Source organism: Falco rusticolus, chromosome 11 (genome assembly GCF_015220075.1).
Source record: "Falco rusticolus isolate bFalRus1 chromosome 11, bFalRus1.pri, whole genome shotgun sequence".
NCBI lineage: Eukaryota > Metazoa > Chordata > Aves > Falconiformes > Falconidae > Falco > Falco rusticolus.
In genome coordinates, this window is record NC_051197.1 from 13533769 (window position 1) to 13550953 (window position 17185).

General features: G+C 37.8%; 1 protein-coding gene across 1 annotated transcript in view; it reads right to left on the reverse strand.

The window, feature by feature from the left end:
- PIGK (phosphatidylinositol glycan anchor biosynthesis class K) overlaps nt 1-17185 on the reverse strand; it is a 68889-nt gene that overhangs the window by 17387 nt on the left and 34317 nt on the right. The window contains exon 10 of the mRNA XM_037404427.1: nt 6129-6204. Coding sequence (XP_037260324.1) covers nt 6129-6204 — 76 coding nt within the window. The remainder of the gene's footprint in view (nt 1-6128; nt 6205-17185) is intronic.

The following is a 17185-nucleotide window of genomic DNA, read 5'->3' on the forward strand; positions in this document are numbered from 1 at the left end:
AATGCAAGCAAACCACCTCTAGGTTACACAATTCACAAACCTATTTTTAATACAGAAAAGGAATTGAAAAAAATAATCTTAGTAAAACATATTAATTTCTAACTACTATAGATCCCAAGTGCCCTAGACGAAGAAAACCCAGACCAGCAAAATGCGTAAAGCACACCTGGATTTAGTTCTGCACATGAAAATAGTCAGAATGCCTGAGCCCCAGAAAGGACTTCAGGTCAGCTTGTGAGGAAGAGGATGTCGACAGATTCCCATGGCACGCACCAGAAACAGCTTTTCTCACCTCTAGTCTGGAACAGACAGACATGAACTCTGCCAGAACGGGCTGCTGTTCTCCATATACCCCAAAGTGGCCACAAAAAGTGACAATGGTAAGGGGACGACACTGTCTTCAGTATTTTGATCAGAATTGCAAAAGTAAAGCCTGACCAGGCAGGGGTCCTAGTGCAAGGTGAACATGACACAAAGCTTTTTGTTGAGTAGCCACATAATGTATTTTGTTAAAATAAAACTAAATTACAAAATGAGAGTACTTTCTAATCTTTGGTACAAATATTTCAATTTTTAATCACCCTGAAAAAAATCAGTTCTGACAAAGAAAAACAATCCAGAAAAGATGTGTGTCTGGGCTAACAGGTACAGCAAAATTTGGACCTTTTGATGAAAGGTCATATTTTATCTCTGACATCATCTAGCTGAATACCATGATCAGAGTTTTAAAAAGCAAGCTATGCTTTAAAGTTATTTTCAAACACAGCTACAGGAATGGATTTTCATGGAATGTATAAATAGCTGTGTCTAAAACTTTACACATCCAACCTGACACGTCTAAGTATCACAAGTTGGGTTTGAACCTCTTAGCCTGTAAAGACACAGTAAAGCGTATCAAGTATCAAAGCACTTTAAAAACTTTTAATAAGTTATTATCCATAAACCAAAATTACTGTCTGCATCAAAAATATCAAAATCTGGGTAACTGCTGTGCTATTAAACACCCCACATACTTGGCCGAAGTTCTGAACACCACTACTAGTTTTTATAAAACATAAATAGGAACCAAGACTCCACCACCAGCACAGGTGTAGCCAGCATGAGAGGACCTCCTGAAACATAACTGCCAAAGGGCAGCTACAGGCCAATGGGCAAGGCACCACTGTGATCCCTGAATGTTCAAGTTATACTTTCAAGACTGTATCAGCATGTGATGGGTTAATTTTCATATCGAGCAATTCACAGATCACAAGCCACATAAAATCACTTTAATTTAACGTTTGTGAAAACATTTAAGTCTGAGAGCTAAAACTGTTGTATTATAGATAATCAAATAATACTTCAAAAAATCTATACAACATAGTGTTCTATTTTCTTAATACTGTTTCAACAATTTCTGCCACACGCTGCTGAAGAAAACCTCTCTCAATTAAATCAGTGTGAAACAGGAATAACATCAACAAATGCAATAAACTAACACCCCTCTATTATATGAGAATGAGGCCCCAAGAATGAACAAAAACTAATCCTCTAACCAAAAGGATATCTTTTTTTTTTTTTTTGGGGGGGGGGGGGGTGAGGGGGGGATGAGGAGGGCAAACTTGTTACAGAAGCACAGAAGTTATGGAAACAAAAAGCCTCTTGCAAGACTTAATACAGAATTGCAGCTCTACAGTCATGTTATAACTCTGGAGATCCCCCTCTCATCATCTTTCTTAAATTTCTTACTTAATTTCCCTTAATGTGGACTGCAGTCAACAGCCTCAAACTAGACTGGATGTGGCAACCCCCTAACATCCTCTGAAGAGACTCAGCAAAGCTAACGGTGCTCACGCGGGTTGCTCAACTAGAATCAGGAATAAACACACATATTAGTCAACAGGGTTAGCATGATCTGCCCAGTAATCTCCTGTGATTACAGAAGGTATTTTCCACTGAGGGATCTACAGGGAGGCTACAGAAAGGCACTGGTTAAAAACTCTAAAAAAAACCCCAACAACTTAACACACACACCTCCAAAAGGAAACGCAATCTAATTTAATTAGAAATTACATCTAACATCCCATCCCCTCATACATTCCTCTACAGGAGAAAATACCTAGGAACTCTTATTTATAAGTAAATGTGCATCTGTAATTCATGTCAAATTTTAAGTCAATTGTGCGTGCAATCGCCACTATGGGCTGGATCTTAGTTTCCTGCAATACCATCCTGTTTTAATAGCGTATTAATTTATCTGCTTAATATTTTACAATGGACTAAAGTAAGTATGCAACTTCACTGTGGTCTGAATTTGCTGTTTCATTTTGTTTTCAATTATAACAACACCAGGAGATTTGGCATTTATCCACTGAAATGTGCCTCTCGTCCATAAAACATTCTTCCATCAGTAAAACAGCTGTAACAACTTAAATCTCTTCAGTATCCTAAATCCCAGTTAGTTAAAATACGTTAACGCATCATGACATTCAGAACATAAGCAATGGCACTAAGGTACTTTTATTAAAATACCTTGCTGAATTGGAAGGCCAGCAATGAATATCCTTTATGATAAAAGAAAACAATCTTCTCAAACGCAGTTTCCCCTGTTCTTTCACCAGACCTGTTTCAACTAAAGATAAGTGCAGAATTAAAGTAGTTTTTCCTTTTTCTGCCCCCTTCCCTTTTTTTGGCCTTACTATTCATAAACTTGATTCCAAATAGCTGCATTGTATGCATGGCTGTGCACAAAGAACCTCATTAGAAAAGCTGTCTTATGTGGGTGTTCCTCTGAAAGCTTAACTTTTGCCAATTTTTCCCCAAGTTTATATTATGAAATGCATTCTTTTACCAAGCAGTAACAGTTTATTTCAATTAAAAGCACCCATTTTTCCTTTTTGTTTTTGAAAACTGAGAAAGCTACTTTACTTACAAATGTCTGATTTTAATTTGTGTCTAAAAACTAGCGGCTTAAATGATGGCATTTGTTTTCATTCTGCTATTTAATTTCTTCACATTTGTCTTTTTAATTAACCATGGTCTAATGCATTAGATGTAACACATTTCTGAGAGTTAGAACTGTGAACTTTATAGGGTTGTTACGCTTTTGTTTTTATACTACTATAATAATAAATAGTTCCTAGTGCTATAAAGTTTAAGATCAATCCCAAAATCAGATTCTGCGTCTCCTTTCATTAAACAGTTTAGATGTACCAAATCTGAAATTTTCTTGTGGAATAATCAGATTAGAAATCAAAAGGTTATTTCTGGTCATTAGTATAATATTTTCTAAAGTACCAGAGATTAAGCACTCAAGAGAACATTAGAAATCACATATAAATGCCCAAGGAAAGCTTGCAAACTTTTAGTAGTGTTCAGGAGAATAAATTTACAGTGAAATTTGGATAGAATTAGTGGCCATGTTGGTTGCTAACTGTAATTAAAATGTACTTTGGCATTATACTGATTTAGGACACCTGTCTATGATTGTGAAATTTTGATGTATATTCATGCTATAAATATAAAATACTGATGCCTTTATTTCTGCCTAGAGGTAAACAAAACATGGGTTAACACGAAAGAAATCTTGCGTATGATACAGAACCAACAACAAAGGCCCAGGCTAAACCACAGGGATTACCCGTTTGGATAGAGGATCGTAACACCACAAATACTATTCACTAGTTTTACTCATTTTTTATTTCTTGTAATTTCTTTCTTTTTTCTTAACGCAAAAAACACTTGCTCGTAAAACTTACTATGGCCCTTGCACTGTGTCCCAGTTGTCACAGGTCCCTCAGAAATGATACATTATGATCTCTGCAGTACTCATTCACCAGGACACTGATGCAGAGAACACTTAACCGGCAACAGCTCCTAAAGGCTATAAAAGGGCATCGCCATCATACATCACCAGGGCATAACGCCCGACTCCCTGACACTACAGCTACAGTGGTCATTTTATTCTGTTTCTTTACATCAAAAACATTTGCAGTTCTGTTGGGTCTGGTTTGCTGCCTTGTGCAGACCACAGCTCTATACTACTGGTAAATATGTTTAGCAAACAGATAAGAGCACATAAAAACAGATTCTTGCCTTTCCACAGTGCAAGATTCTATTGCAGTATAACATACAGTAGCCAAATGAACCCTCTGTGGTTATTACCCACCTAATGTTGTAAAAATACTACTATGACATTTCGTCTGGTCGACCATCTTAAAGGTTAATTCCGTTTCCTATTTGAGATTTTCCTCTAGGTGAGCCATTCCATGCACTTTCTATTTACTGATTCCAAACAACCCCCAAACTGTTTCATTGCTCACTCTCACTGTTAAGAACATATTGACTGGCTGCCTGCTCTGCTGTTTAATTCATTTATGCTGAGAGGCAGGCATGAAGACAGAATTTTAAATGTGACATTTGCAGGCTGTTGGGTCATTTGAAGCTCTGACAACACCAGGGAGCTCCTGACATACAAACTGGTCCTGATTTCCAATCTTCCATGTTCTGAACACATCAGAGATTCTTCCTGGAGGTGCAGATTTCAACCAAAAGTTTTAAAATCCCTTGTGTTTACATCTTGCAGAAAAGACTTGTACACTTTAAAGTTCTAAAATAAAGCTTATGTTTCCTTTAAGGTAAAACCAGCTCTGCCTGCAGCGTGCAAACGAACTGCTTAAAAACACTGATTGACAAAGGTATTCAGAAAAATCTACAGTAATAATTAATACTAATAGGATTTTGTAAGCCACTTTGACATGAAGTGGACTTTAATTTGTTCTTGTTGATCTTTAAGCATTCAAAAAGAGTCCGATACCACAGCTTTATCTAGCGTTGTCTATCTGGCTCATTGCTACTCTGATCAACACAAAAAGTCTCAGTTTTCAGGCTGTAAGCTTTATCTCAAGGCAGTGAATGGACTGTACCATTTTATCTTCCGTGATGAAATGTTGTTATCTTCCCCAAATTTCAGGTCAATTTTTCAGACCATACCTGATTACCTGGAAGATTCCATACTGGCAAGGTACCATTAGGAAAAGAGTTATCTGATCTATTCAGTCATGACTTAGGAAAAATGTAGTTACTTCTCCCTGAAGCAAGTCTCATGTCTACAAAGTTTAAAAATATTTTTTTTAATAGAAAATTCCAAATGACTGCAACAGAGTAGGTGTTTGTGCTTTCTCTAAATCATCACCAAGCAGGGAGATGCTAAGTCTCAATACTCATTTTTTACAGTATATCACAAGTTTTATGTATATTATTTGGCCACGAGTGTTTCCATGAAATAGGCAGAGCCACTGTGGCTAACGGCAAAGAATAAGGCGGCACATGAATATAGACTGGGCATCTAATCTACCAGCAGGTCAGACTGAGAATCAGACCTTGAACTTTTAAAAACGAGCAAGAAGGGAGTACAGAATCTTCTGCACAGGAAAGATTTCTTCCTCCTCCTTGCCATAAATTGGAAGGGGAAAAAAAAAAGGGGGGGGAGGGGCACGCTATAATAAAAAGTGTAGCCTTCTATTCAATCTCAGCTCAGATGTCCACATCATCCCTCATTTGTTTACCTAAATCAATGGAAGAGTATTGATTATAAATAAGGACACAGTCAGAAAGCACAATCTAGGTGAAATCTCGACCTCTGGGTTTTTTTATTGTGCAAAACAAAAAGGAAACAAAAAACCCTGTGCAAAGCAGAAAGTATGATGACACTGCTATAGTTACAAATAGAAACAGTGATAATTCAGAACCGAATTAGGAGGGGAGATTGTTTTCCCAACTCAATCACCACGACAATTATTCCACAATAATGATTCTATACTTTGGCTGCTTTTTCAGGAAAGGGAATATGATTTAGGTCAAGATGCAAATTTGAAGTAGTTAATGTACTTTTTTTACTTTTATATCAACAGACACAACAATTTTAACAGCAACCTCCGAAGTGTTAACTGTGTCATACAGCAAGCATCTTTCCTTGCCATGCTCTGAATAAGACTTTTATAATTTAATAGTTGTCATCTGAACAAGAATATGTTGCTTTTACATACTTCCAGCATGAGGACATTGATTCTGTGTCACCTAGAAAAGCAGTTTAAGTATTACAGACCTTGTTTATTCTCAAAGAAAATATTTACATCAGAAAGACATACCTGGTGTATTATCTGAGCTACAGGAAGTTGTTCGGCATATTTTAGTGGTTCCGTTTCCAACTCATCCTTTGGAAGCCTGGGAAGAAAGGAAGTTAACATTTATCAAAGTTAGTACAACATTTACCAAGTTAAATTGCTGGAATGTAAGTTTCAGGTACGTTACTTTTAAAAGTATCATATCTAGGAGGTTATTTTGCTTAAGATGAAGAAAAAGTGCATTTTAAGACTTTAATTGAATATATTTCTTACAAAGTTGACTGACAGAGTAAATTCATAGAAAACAGAAATCAGTGTAACGTTGTGAATTTTCTTCCTCGACCAAAACACAAATTTAGCAGCAGAAACCTAAGAAAACCTTTAAATTTAGTTTCAGGCAAACAAAGTGCTGGTGAAAGCTGGATTGAAATCCCCACGGAAAAGAAGTCTTATGCATTTACAGAGCAGGTTCAGCGCTGCTAACAATACAAGCTTCTTTACTAAATCCTGCCAACATAATTCAAATATGACCATTGCAAAAGGCCAAGAGGTATTATTCAGCATTTCCCATTTTTGCTGCAAGTGCAGATCAGTGTTAGCTGCGGTAGAAGTTCAACATCACAAACATTTGTGCATTTGCCAGCACAGTGGTGTGTACTACTGGTTTCAAAAAAGCCAAAGAACTAGTGTGAACAAAAAGAGAATACTTCACAAAGAAAATGCATCACATCCCTTTAAACTTTGAATAAACTGTAGTTGCAACTGAATCCATATCAGAATCCATAAGCAGTCTCTTAAAAGGATATTTAAATGATAGTAAATTAATATGAAAGCATGTTTTAAACCCTTCAACCATAGTGCTTTCATCTACTGGAACTGCACAGCATGTGCTACATTTTCAAAGTATCATTCAAGGTTCCATCAGCCATTCCTCAGTCTTTTTGAAGAGTTCTGAATATAGGAATTTGAGTAATATGACAAGACAAGAAGGGGCGGGGGGAAGCCCCTACAAAAACAAGGCCTTTCTCTAAAGTTAAAGCAGAATAACTTTAGATAAAAACTGTGTCCAAGACATTATTTTCCAGGTTCAAATCACTACCTTATACCCATTCTAGTAAAAAATGATTAATGCTTGCTGGGTTAATTTACCTGCAGACCGACTGTCAGGTAACAGCCAAAAACTACATGCTCAGTCACTGCACTGGGAGTCAACAGGCTGTCGTAAGGGAGACGACAATAAATGCACATCTCTTCCCTTCTCCATTTCTGAATTTGTTGCAGTTTGAAATGCTTTTAATCTCCAAATAAGAGCCTGAATACCCAGAAATTTGTAACGAACAGAGTATGAGGAAGTAATGAAAATCTTACTGTATAAGAAATCTAAAAGCAGAGAATGAAAGAAACATGGCAGTACTTCAAAAGACCACAGTGACAGCCCATCTAGAACTGTTTAACATACTTAAGAAAAATTAAGTCAGCAAGCTCTTAATTACTGAAGCTGGTATACTGGAAAAGCTCATTTACTTATATGATTTTTAGAGGTTTTGGACCATTATGGCAATGACGAATTTGTACTTAAAACATGAAATAGACTGCCATTATAGTCCAATGCAACCATTAGAGCTTAGGGTGGGCTCAGCAACTCCACCACAGTGTGCAGAAGGAACCTTTCCACTCGTTTCCTTTCTGCTTTCTACCATTTGCGGGGTCCTGACTGGCAAACATACCCTGTATAGCTAGCCACGGTCTGTGTGAATCTGGGATGGCTTCTGCTCTTCTGGGAGCCTGTTAGCTGACACAACACCTTGATTTATGGATACCACCTATGTAAAGGGGTTTCTTAGCCGTAGTTCTAGATATGAAACCACTGTACACAGAACAAAATACTCATCAGTATCTTGAACACTTATCTCTTCACAGGGATGCTGCAAATCTTTAAAAAAACCCAACCACCCAGTATCTCAAATCCCAAAATTAAATACTCGAAGCTGCAAGTAACAGCTACAATTATTATAAACTGAAAGTTTGCAGAAGAGGGAAAAAAAAAAAAAGAAAAAAAAAAGGCTTGTCTGTTCTATCAAGGACTGTGCATATTTGAAAATGTTTTCTGTCTAGACAGCATCAGCATTCCCTTGCATACCCAAACACTCTCCTTGTCGATTGCAGAAAAAAGACCTTTCCAAATATCAAACAATTAAAAAAAGGTAAGAAAAATTATCAAAATAATTTTGAGCCTTAGGAACGTTTACTAAAAGAATAAGAAGGCGAAAACAGAATAAACATGTATGTTAAACTGATTAGATTTAAATTGAAATTAGGCTGACAGGAGCCTTTCAACATCAAGAAAGATTTTTTTAGTTTTTTCTAATTTACTTTCCGAAAAAAAAATCAAGTCCACTGAACTACACTACATTTTGTATATAAATTATAAGTTATAGAATACATAGCTGCACATTATAATATATATACATACACATGTCAACATATATATACACACCACAATATGCATACATGCACACACAGGTATTTTAAATTAAGAGTTCAAAACTGTTCTCTCAAAACTTTTGCTTCAGTGCTATGAACAAAGTCTACAAAAGAGAGTTTTGATTCTTCTCTCCTGCATATAAACCTCCTCAACTGGATGAGCACGTATCTCAGTCTTTTATATCAAACTACAAAAATTAAAGCATGGAAACTCAAAACTCTTGACAAAAAAGATGCATGAAGTGTTGCCCAACTGTACGCTTTACCTGGAGCAAGTCATAAACTTGAGCCAGCAGGTGTAATAAAAGTGTATCAATAAACTTTGTACATTTAAGTTTTCTAAATAAAGAGCAAGAATAACTCACAGTACCTCTGCAAATTTGACAATAATAGCATAGTCTTCATAATCATGATACTGCAATGGCCTTACTGACTTTGATCATTTTTTTTTTTTTTGCCTGAATTCCTAAGCATACATATGGCTTCACAAAGTTTTTTCTAAATGCTTTGTTCCCAACTCTTTCTCTGATCAGCTCTCAGAGTATTTCAACCCATTTTCCTAGGGTTAGTCTCATCTGCTACTCACGGTTCTGACCAAGAGTCTTATCTGAACTGTTTTTCTATTAGCTGTTCATAGCTATTTATACATTGGAAAATTAAAAGTATCTAATACTAGTGAGTCTTTTTAGCTAAAAAAAACAGAATTACCCTGAGAAGTTATGTTGTATTTTAATCAAATAGAAGTAAAACTTCCATGAGAAATCCACACTTTTTGCTGATTTATCTTTCTCATTTTCCTATCAAGTGATGATACCGATGTCAGAAATTGAACTCCATGACAGAGTGTCTTCCAGGCCTCAGTTTTCAAGTACTTATATACAGTCAGTTTGCAAAATGCTTCAAAATGTCCAGCATGCTAAGTTCTACCAGTATGATACATCAGTTAGGCATACCACTTTCAGTACTCATTTTAACAGATATAAGCAATATAAATTCTTCTGAAGAGAACTGTTTTACTATGAAGGCTCCATAGGTCAGCACAGAAGATGTTCTGCTTCCTCCTCTTTTCCAGGGTGGAAGAAGAGAACGGGTCAGGAAAAAGACTCCATTACAATCATCCTGACTTTGCCCCTCCTTTTCACAGAGGGATGCAAGTAATTTGGTTACTACTCGCCTTCCAGAGATAGTTTACAGATGCCTGAGCTGTCATTCACTTTTGTTCAAAACCAGTGATGTCGGGGGGGGGGGGGGGGGGGGAAGCAATTTTAAAAAATTCTCAATTGATCGAATTTGTGCTCAAATCATGTGTGGCAATTTGAGGCTGTAATTTCACAAAATTAGTTGGTCTCACTGTTTAGTTCATTTATATTTGACACTTAAACCTTTATAAAATTAAGGGCTAATTTGTTGTAACACAAAATCCTTTGTATATTTAATTTCTTTCAAAACAATCCTATTTATTACAAAAAAGTCATTTTTCATCAATTAATCTTCCAGTAAGAAATGGTCCTTTCTGTCTCAATTGAGCATGATAGCAGAGTGCTGCCAACAGTGCCAAAGCAAGCTAACACAGTGGCATATCAGCATATATGGCACCACGCCTGACAGCTGGTAACGTAAAACGTCAGGAGATCTTGATTTTCAGGGAGAAAACTAGAAGGAAACATAAAATCAGAAGAGAAGTGGGAAGCAGTAAGAGATAGAAGAGGAGGATCTTGAAAAATTCAATTTAGAAGTTATTTTTATACTGCCACTGTGATTGCTCTTAGATGATGGAAAGTAAGCATGAAACAGAAACTGTGGAAAGTGAAATCTAAATCCAGTAAAATGTGTCAAGATATTTAGTGAAAAATCTTATTTATTCTTTATATTTGCATGTTCGCTCTTATGGGAAAAATTCTGAGAGAATCAACGTGTGCTAAAGAAAAATAAATCCCTAGCATCAATAGGTGGCACATTTTGCCACAAGTGCTAATCTAGCCTACAGTCTGCTACACAGAATAGCTGCAGTGGCTCTAGGGCAGAGACGTATTTTATCTCATGCAAGTATTACAAAAATACAGGGGAAAAAATACCAACACGTGATCACTAACTGGTTTGCTCATGGCAGAAACGGGCTGTTAAAGACACTTCAAGAAAGAGAAAAGTCTAGATAACAGGACAAGCCATAAAACCTGGCACTCTGGGCAAATACAAACATTCAGTAATCATATGTGGCAACAGGACTAAGGCAAATACTTCTTTCTTCCTACAGAGTCTCTAGATTTGATGGTTTGGACAGGTCACATTCTTTCATGCACAGGTAATACCACACCTCTTTGAAACTACTGGTCCTTGATGATAAATCCTAATACATAACCACCTCTCTTGGAATTTACACAAAAACAAAGAGCGTGAACAGGGTATCAGAGACAAAAATGCATTATGGAAAAAGGGGTTTGGGGATTACCTTCTGTATATCCTGTGGATGTACATGACTCACACTGCTCCTAAAGTGCAGCCTAGTTTGACACAAATTCTACATAGTATGAATGAAAAAGTATGAACAAACAGAGCGTCCTACTTCTTAGAAGTGGCTTGAAAGCAGAAATACTGCAACTGATCACAGTCAGTATGTGACCAAAGGATGCAAAAACACAGCAGTGGCCTAACTCAGACACCCCAGACAGAAAGGTTGAAATTATAATCTAAATCTGTGTATAGCACTGATAATTTTATTGACTGTAAATACATGAACATGCTTGCATCTGGCAATAAAGAGAAAACAAAATACCAGAACTTTATGCACCACATCAGAAAAAGTTATTAGGTTTCCTATTAAGGAGAGGCTGAATGGGCTATATCAGGTTTGAGTGAACAGTTTTTAAAATTGGCCATTGAGAAATTTATCTACCATATCCATACTACAGAAGATTTAGAATTAGACCTTGGATTAATGCCAGGTACTTGATCTATCATCTAAATCCTACCTTCACACATATTTAAGACCAGAGTATGTTTAAACAACAGAAACACTAATGTATGTGGAAAACACCAGTGCTTGAAACAGATGAGATCATGGTTAACTCTGCTCTTCTCCAAAAAGCATGCTAATCAATCCTTTTCTTGTATTTTAAGGGCATGCAAGATTTGCCTATAAGCATGTTTACCAAGTGGATAGTCACAAAGAAAAGAAGCAAACACTCGAGAGCATAATCATTCCAGGGAACTTCCTCACATCTCTTTCATGGCATCAGTTTCTTCTAAGGATCAAAACAAGTCTTTTGGCTACTTAAGAAGCCATTCAGCATACACTTTGTTGCTGCAACCTTTGCTCAGATGAGTGTGGATGCCCCCCTCTAAAACCCTGTTATACCTAATAATGCAAACAACTTCACTCAGTACCACAGTACTGAGCTTTGGTAAGCTGGACAGCTGGCAGCTTACCTTGGGAGACCTTGCAGGACTGTCTAGCAGAACACTAATGTGCATCTTTTGCAGTTCATTGCTGTGGAGTCTGGAAGTCATGTCTTTGAATGGGTAAGCGATTAGTGCATGTTCAAAGATGAGGAGGGAGTTATGTCTACAGTAGAAACACACAGGCATTTCACAAATACAGCTAAGCACACCAAGATTCTTTGGTCCACAAAAGCTGTGGCCTCTGCTTCATGATGCTTGGAGAGCATAATACAGCAGGCGGCATACTATCAAAGATGGCTTAAAAAGAAGATTGTACAAAAATGAACAATACAATATGAAGATAAAGAAAAAAATAAATTGAAGGCAAAAATTATCTTTGATGCAATGAAAACCTAAATCAGTGTTAGACACAATCAGATTTATAATTACCTGAAGAAGGAAGCTACTGACATGCATTGAAAAGAAAAAAAGTATTACTTCAGTGTGCTGGTCTTTACAGAGAAACAGTCCTGTAGAATAAAACAGCAAAGCATCTTATGGTTTAGAAATGCAAAATACTTTCTGTAATCTGCATTTATTTTCAAATAATTGTGATGGATTTTGACCCAAACTAGTTGTACAGATTTATTCTTAAGAGTTTAAAGAAATATCTTAAGTCTCTGAATGCACAGTGATTTCTGTTAGACCTGATCATAAATGGGTCTGCTGATGTTCCCAGACTCTGCCAGACACATTGAGCTAAAATCTGTTGCTTCAAACTGGATAAAACCAGACTGTAACAAGTGTTTCCTCTGCCTTTCTGTGATCCACACATAATTTCTTATCTAAAAAATTCCAGGTGATTAACCTTTGTCAAGCCACATATTCTTAGCCATGCCAAGATCCTAAAAAGAGGTAATAGAAGTCTACAGTGTTTTAACCAATATTGTCTCTCTGTTCTTTTCAAGCCAATGACTTTTGTCAAAATATGTTTAATCGCTGAAGGGACTCTCTGTTCTTCCTGCTCCTATTTTTACACTCAGGCAAGACACAGGAAAGGAATTAAAAAGAATATTAGCTTAAGTAAGCAGAACTGACTTTGCTGCTACTGGAAAACACATGACCTGTAGGGCTTCATTTTGTTATCTCAAATATTCCACATTCTAGGTAAATTAGAAAACCTCTTTTGAATTAATTTAAGCTTCAACATGATGATGTTGCTGAAGCACAAAATGCTAATCAAAAATTTGAGATAAAAAGACCAGCTAAGTCTCTCCTCTATCACTGAAAATCACCATTTGAGTCTACAGCTAAGTTGGTACTCATTGCTTAATGTTAATTCATTCTCACAGCAGGCAGAGCCGGGGGGGGAGGGGAAGTGTCTCCATCAAATTTCCCAAACTTGGGGCATGTTTATTGCTGTGGTTTAACCCCAGCCAGCAACTAAATACCACACAGCTGCTTGCTTGCTTGCTTGCCCCCAGTCCCTGGTGGGACAGGGAGGAGAGTTGGAAAAAGGTAAAACCTTTGGGTTGAGATAAAAACAGTTTAATAAGTGAAATAAAGTAAAAATAATAACAGCAACAACAATAATTGTAATGAAGAGGTGAGGGAGAGAGAGGAATAAAAATCCAAGAGGGTGGGATGGGGAAGTGATACACAGTACAACTGCTCACCACCAACTGATGGCCAGCCAGTCCCCAAGCAGCAGTCTCTCCCGGCCAACTCCCCCCAGTTTATATATTGAGCATGATCTTCTATGGTATAGAATATCCCTTCGGCTAGTTCAGGTCAGCTGTCCTGGCTCTGCTCCCTCCCAGCTTCTTGTGCTGCCTGCTCACTGGCAGAGCACGGCAAACTTCAGAAATCCTTGATTTAAAGTAAGCCCTACTTAGCAACAGCTAAAACATCAGTGTGTTATCAACATTATTCTCATAATAAACCCAAAACACAGCACTGTCTCAGCTACTAAGAAGAAAATTAACTCTACCCCAGCCAAAACCAGAAGCCCAGCAATATCGGTGCACTGATGGTCCAAACCAGTCAGAAAAGAACATCGCTCACCTCGCTGAGCAAACATTCAATCTCATTTGAAGTGCATATGTGCTGTGTCTAGTAACTGATGCTGAAAGATTTCCCCCTTGGCCCCAGACCTTCCTAATTGCAAGGGAAAACGTTTACAAGTGTTTAAAAAAAACCCTACAGATTATTACTACTCTATGACTAGTAGTTTGGAAACCTGTGACTGCATTTCACAGAAATTTCAAAGAAAATAAAAGCAAACTCTCCCCTGCCACCACATCACACATCAGTTCAAATATTACTACCAGGACATGTCAGAACTATACTTTCAGCTGGATAAGACAAGCTTGTTCATTTTTCATAACTGAAATTTTACCAGCAGTGCCTAATCTTTACTTAGACTAATTCAACACCACCTGCCAGTGCACAGAAAGTCAGAAAAATCAGCAGGAAGACATTTTAAAAAGCAGAATTAACATGGGAATGTGCCAGGATAGCAGTTCCATTATTTAGAGACCACAATTAGTCTTTATAGCAAAGTTCATGTTTTGTTTATTACCACTGCTCCTTCCTGCTTATGTTGAAATGAAACAATGTATCTGCATTTGTTTATATTGTTACACTTTTCAACAAGCACCTTCTAAAAACCCTGCAATACACACATTTTAAGTCCCAGTATTTTTACACCTACAGTACATATTTCTATTTTTTCAGTTCATGAGTCATGTAATGTACCATCCAGCTATAATTTCTCACGAGACTGCTTAGTTCACTACAAGAATCTGTCCAAGCAGCACTGGCAACATGTTCTGCCCAACTCCATCCTCAGAACTTCTACATGACCCCCTCCATTTCAAGCTTCCTACTTTACTTTTCTGCCACTTTAATTAATCAACGTATTTAACTACACAGGATCACAGAAATGTTGTTTCAAAGGGACTTTCAGAGATCATCAGGTTCATCCTCCCAATGCCAGATCAGGTCAGCCATGGCTTTGCCTAGTTCAGTCTCCAAAATCTCCACAACCTCTCTGTGTAACACGCTCTAGTGCTACTTTACCCTCTTTGCAAAAATATTCCTCCTGATGTACAGCCTGAACCTCCCAACCACAACCTACAGACAATGCCCTTGTTACTAAAGGAGTTTAACTATCTGTGTAACTGTAAAGTTGCAGCCTGCTATTACATTTCCCACCTTTTCAAGGCTAAGCAAACCCAGATCTCTCCATCACCTCTCACAGGTTGTGTGCTCTACGCCCCAACCACCTTGTCAATCTCTCTCCACTGTGTCAGCTCCCTCCTTGAAGGGGAAGGCCACAAGTCCCATTTCAGGTGGGACTTCGCTAGCATCAAAGAGAAATAACGAGCAATACTGTTAACCTGCTAATCCTACTCCCCCTCATGTAGCTCTGTAGGCAGCTTGCCTTAGTGATGACGATGGCACTCCCTGTTGGCTCACATTGAACATAGTGCCCACCACCGCCTCCAGATCCTTTACAGCAAGGGCTGCTGAACAGCCTCTCAGCTTCCTGCCCCTACCGATAGAAATAAGAAGAAAAGACATCCATTGAACTTCTTTCCACAAGTGTACAAAAGAGCACATACTGGTACCAATAACAGACCCAGGTTTTCTTGGAAGAAACATGCTATACACTGGGCACTTAGAAAATTAATAATAATAACTACAGTTCTGGGATTTTGAGAAATGGTTTACTGTGCAGTTCCCCTGAACACTAGATGTTGTTTTTGAAGTTTTTGGATACAACATGATCAGTAACAAACTTCCATAAAGCAGACAACCAAGATACACCAAGAATTGCAAAACACAATACTACAAAACTTAACCAACTGTCTTCCCTTCTTTCACAGTACTGTTCCTCTCCGTAGCCGACTCCAACAGTCCAAAGAGTGGCCACAGCAGACAAAATGAGCAGCATTTCAATCAGCTAGCAGTAAATGCTTTAGATCTCCTGTCAACACATGTACCTAGGTAATATATTACTAAACATATGAGGAGGTCTTTTCCTGACAGAAAGCCGCACAGCATGTATGCAGCTCTTAAGTGTTTCATCAGTCTTATCCTCTGGACCATGATTTTCTGTTATTTAGAGATGAGATGACTTTGTGCACTTTTTAGGTCAGGATTCTGGTTCTGTTCTTGATAATGGCAGATGAAACCTCAAGTTCAAATACAAACACTTAGCTAGATAATATTCTCTGAGGTCAAGGTACTGCAGGTTACCGAGTCTGCTGATGTTGAACAATGACTCTATTAATGTTTGACCCTGTAAAGCAGTCACCCTTTTTCTTCAAATTGGTTTTTTATGGGTCCTCACTTATTTCATAGCATTAGGACTAGAAAAGACTCATGTCCTGTCCACTGCAGACCACTGCATATTAACCAGAGTGTCCTATATGAAGTTCAGTGACTTTACAAATTTTATAGCCTTTAAGCCTGAATGATTTTAGTGGTCTGTTCCCAGGAACAAAAGCAACAGCAGGAAGTCATACTTTTCCTGCATCAAGTACACGGCACACCACTTGCCAATATCCTAGCAAGCCTACAAAACTGAGAATTCCCCTGCTTAGCCAGGTAAGCCACAGTATGAGTCTGTGGGACAGAAAGGCAAACTATCTCCTTCCACTCAATTGGATGCTTTAGCAGTTCCAGCATAAACCAGCTATACCTCTACAAGAAACATGCCTGGATCTGAGATTCCTGGTTGCAAAGCCAAACAGTAGGCTGGACAAGCCAGTTCTCCAATGTTCCACGATGATTTCTAATCCAAATACTTGACATGAAATCCAGCATCTCGGACACCTGCCAAATCCAGATTTCTGATTACCTCACCCCCTCCTTGCTGGGAAGGGACAGATGCAGTAGATTGAAGAAGCTATCAGCTCCCTTTCTCTCTGCAGTCTCCAAGGGACAAGGCTCAAGCAAGAACGGAAGCAGTTCCGAGGGCTACAGGCATGTCCCTCTCCCATCTTTCCTTCTCAGTTACATTAAATTCTCTGCAGTGTTTTATTTGTCTTACTGCAAGAATGAAGAGATAAAATCATTTAATACGAAAAAAGCTGTTTTACAGAAGTTTCAGTGTATTTCCATACTATACTGATATGAATTCTGCAACATCTTAATCCTCAACATAAATGCTAAGCAATGTTTAAGCCATCAGAAATCTTCTTTACAATGTA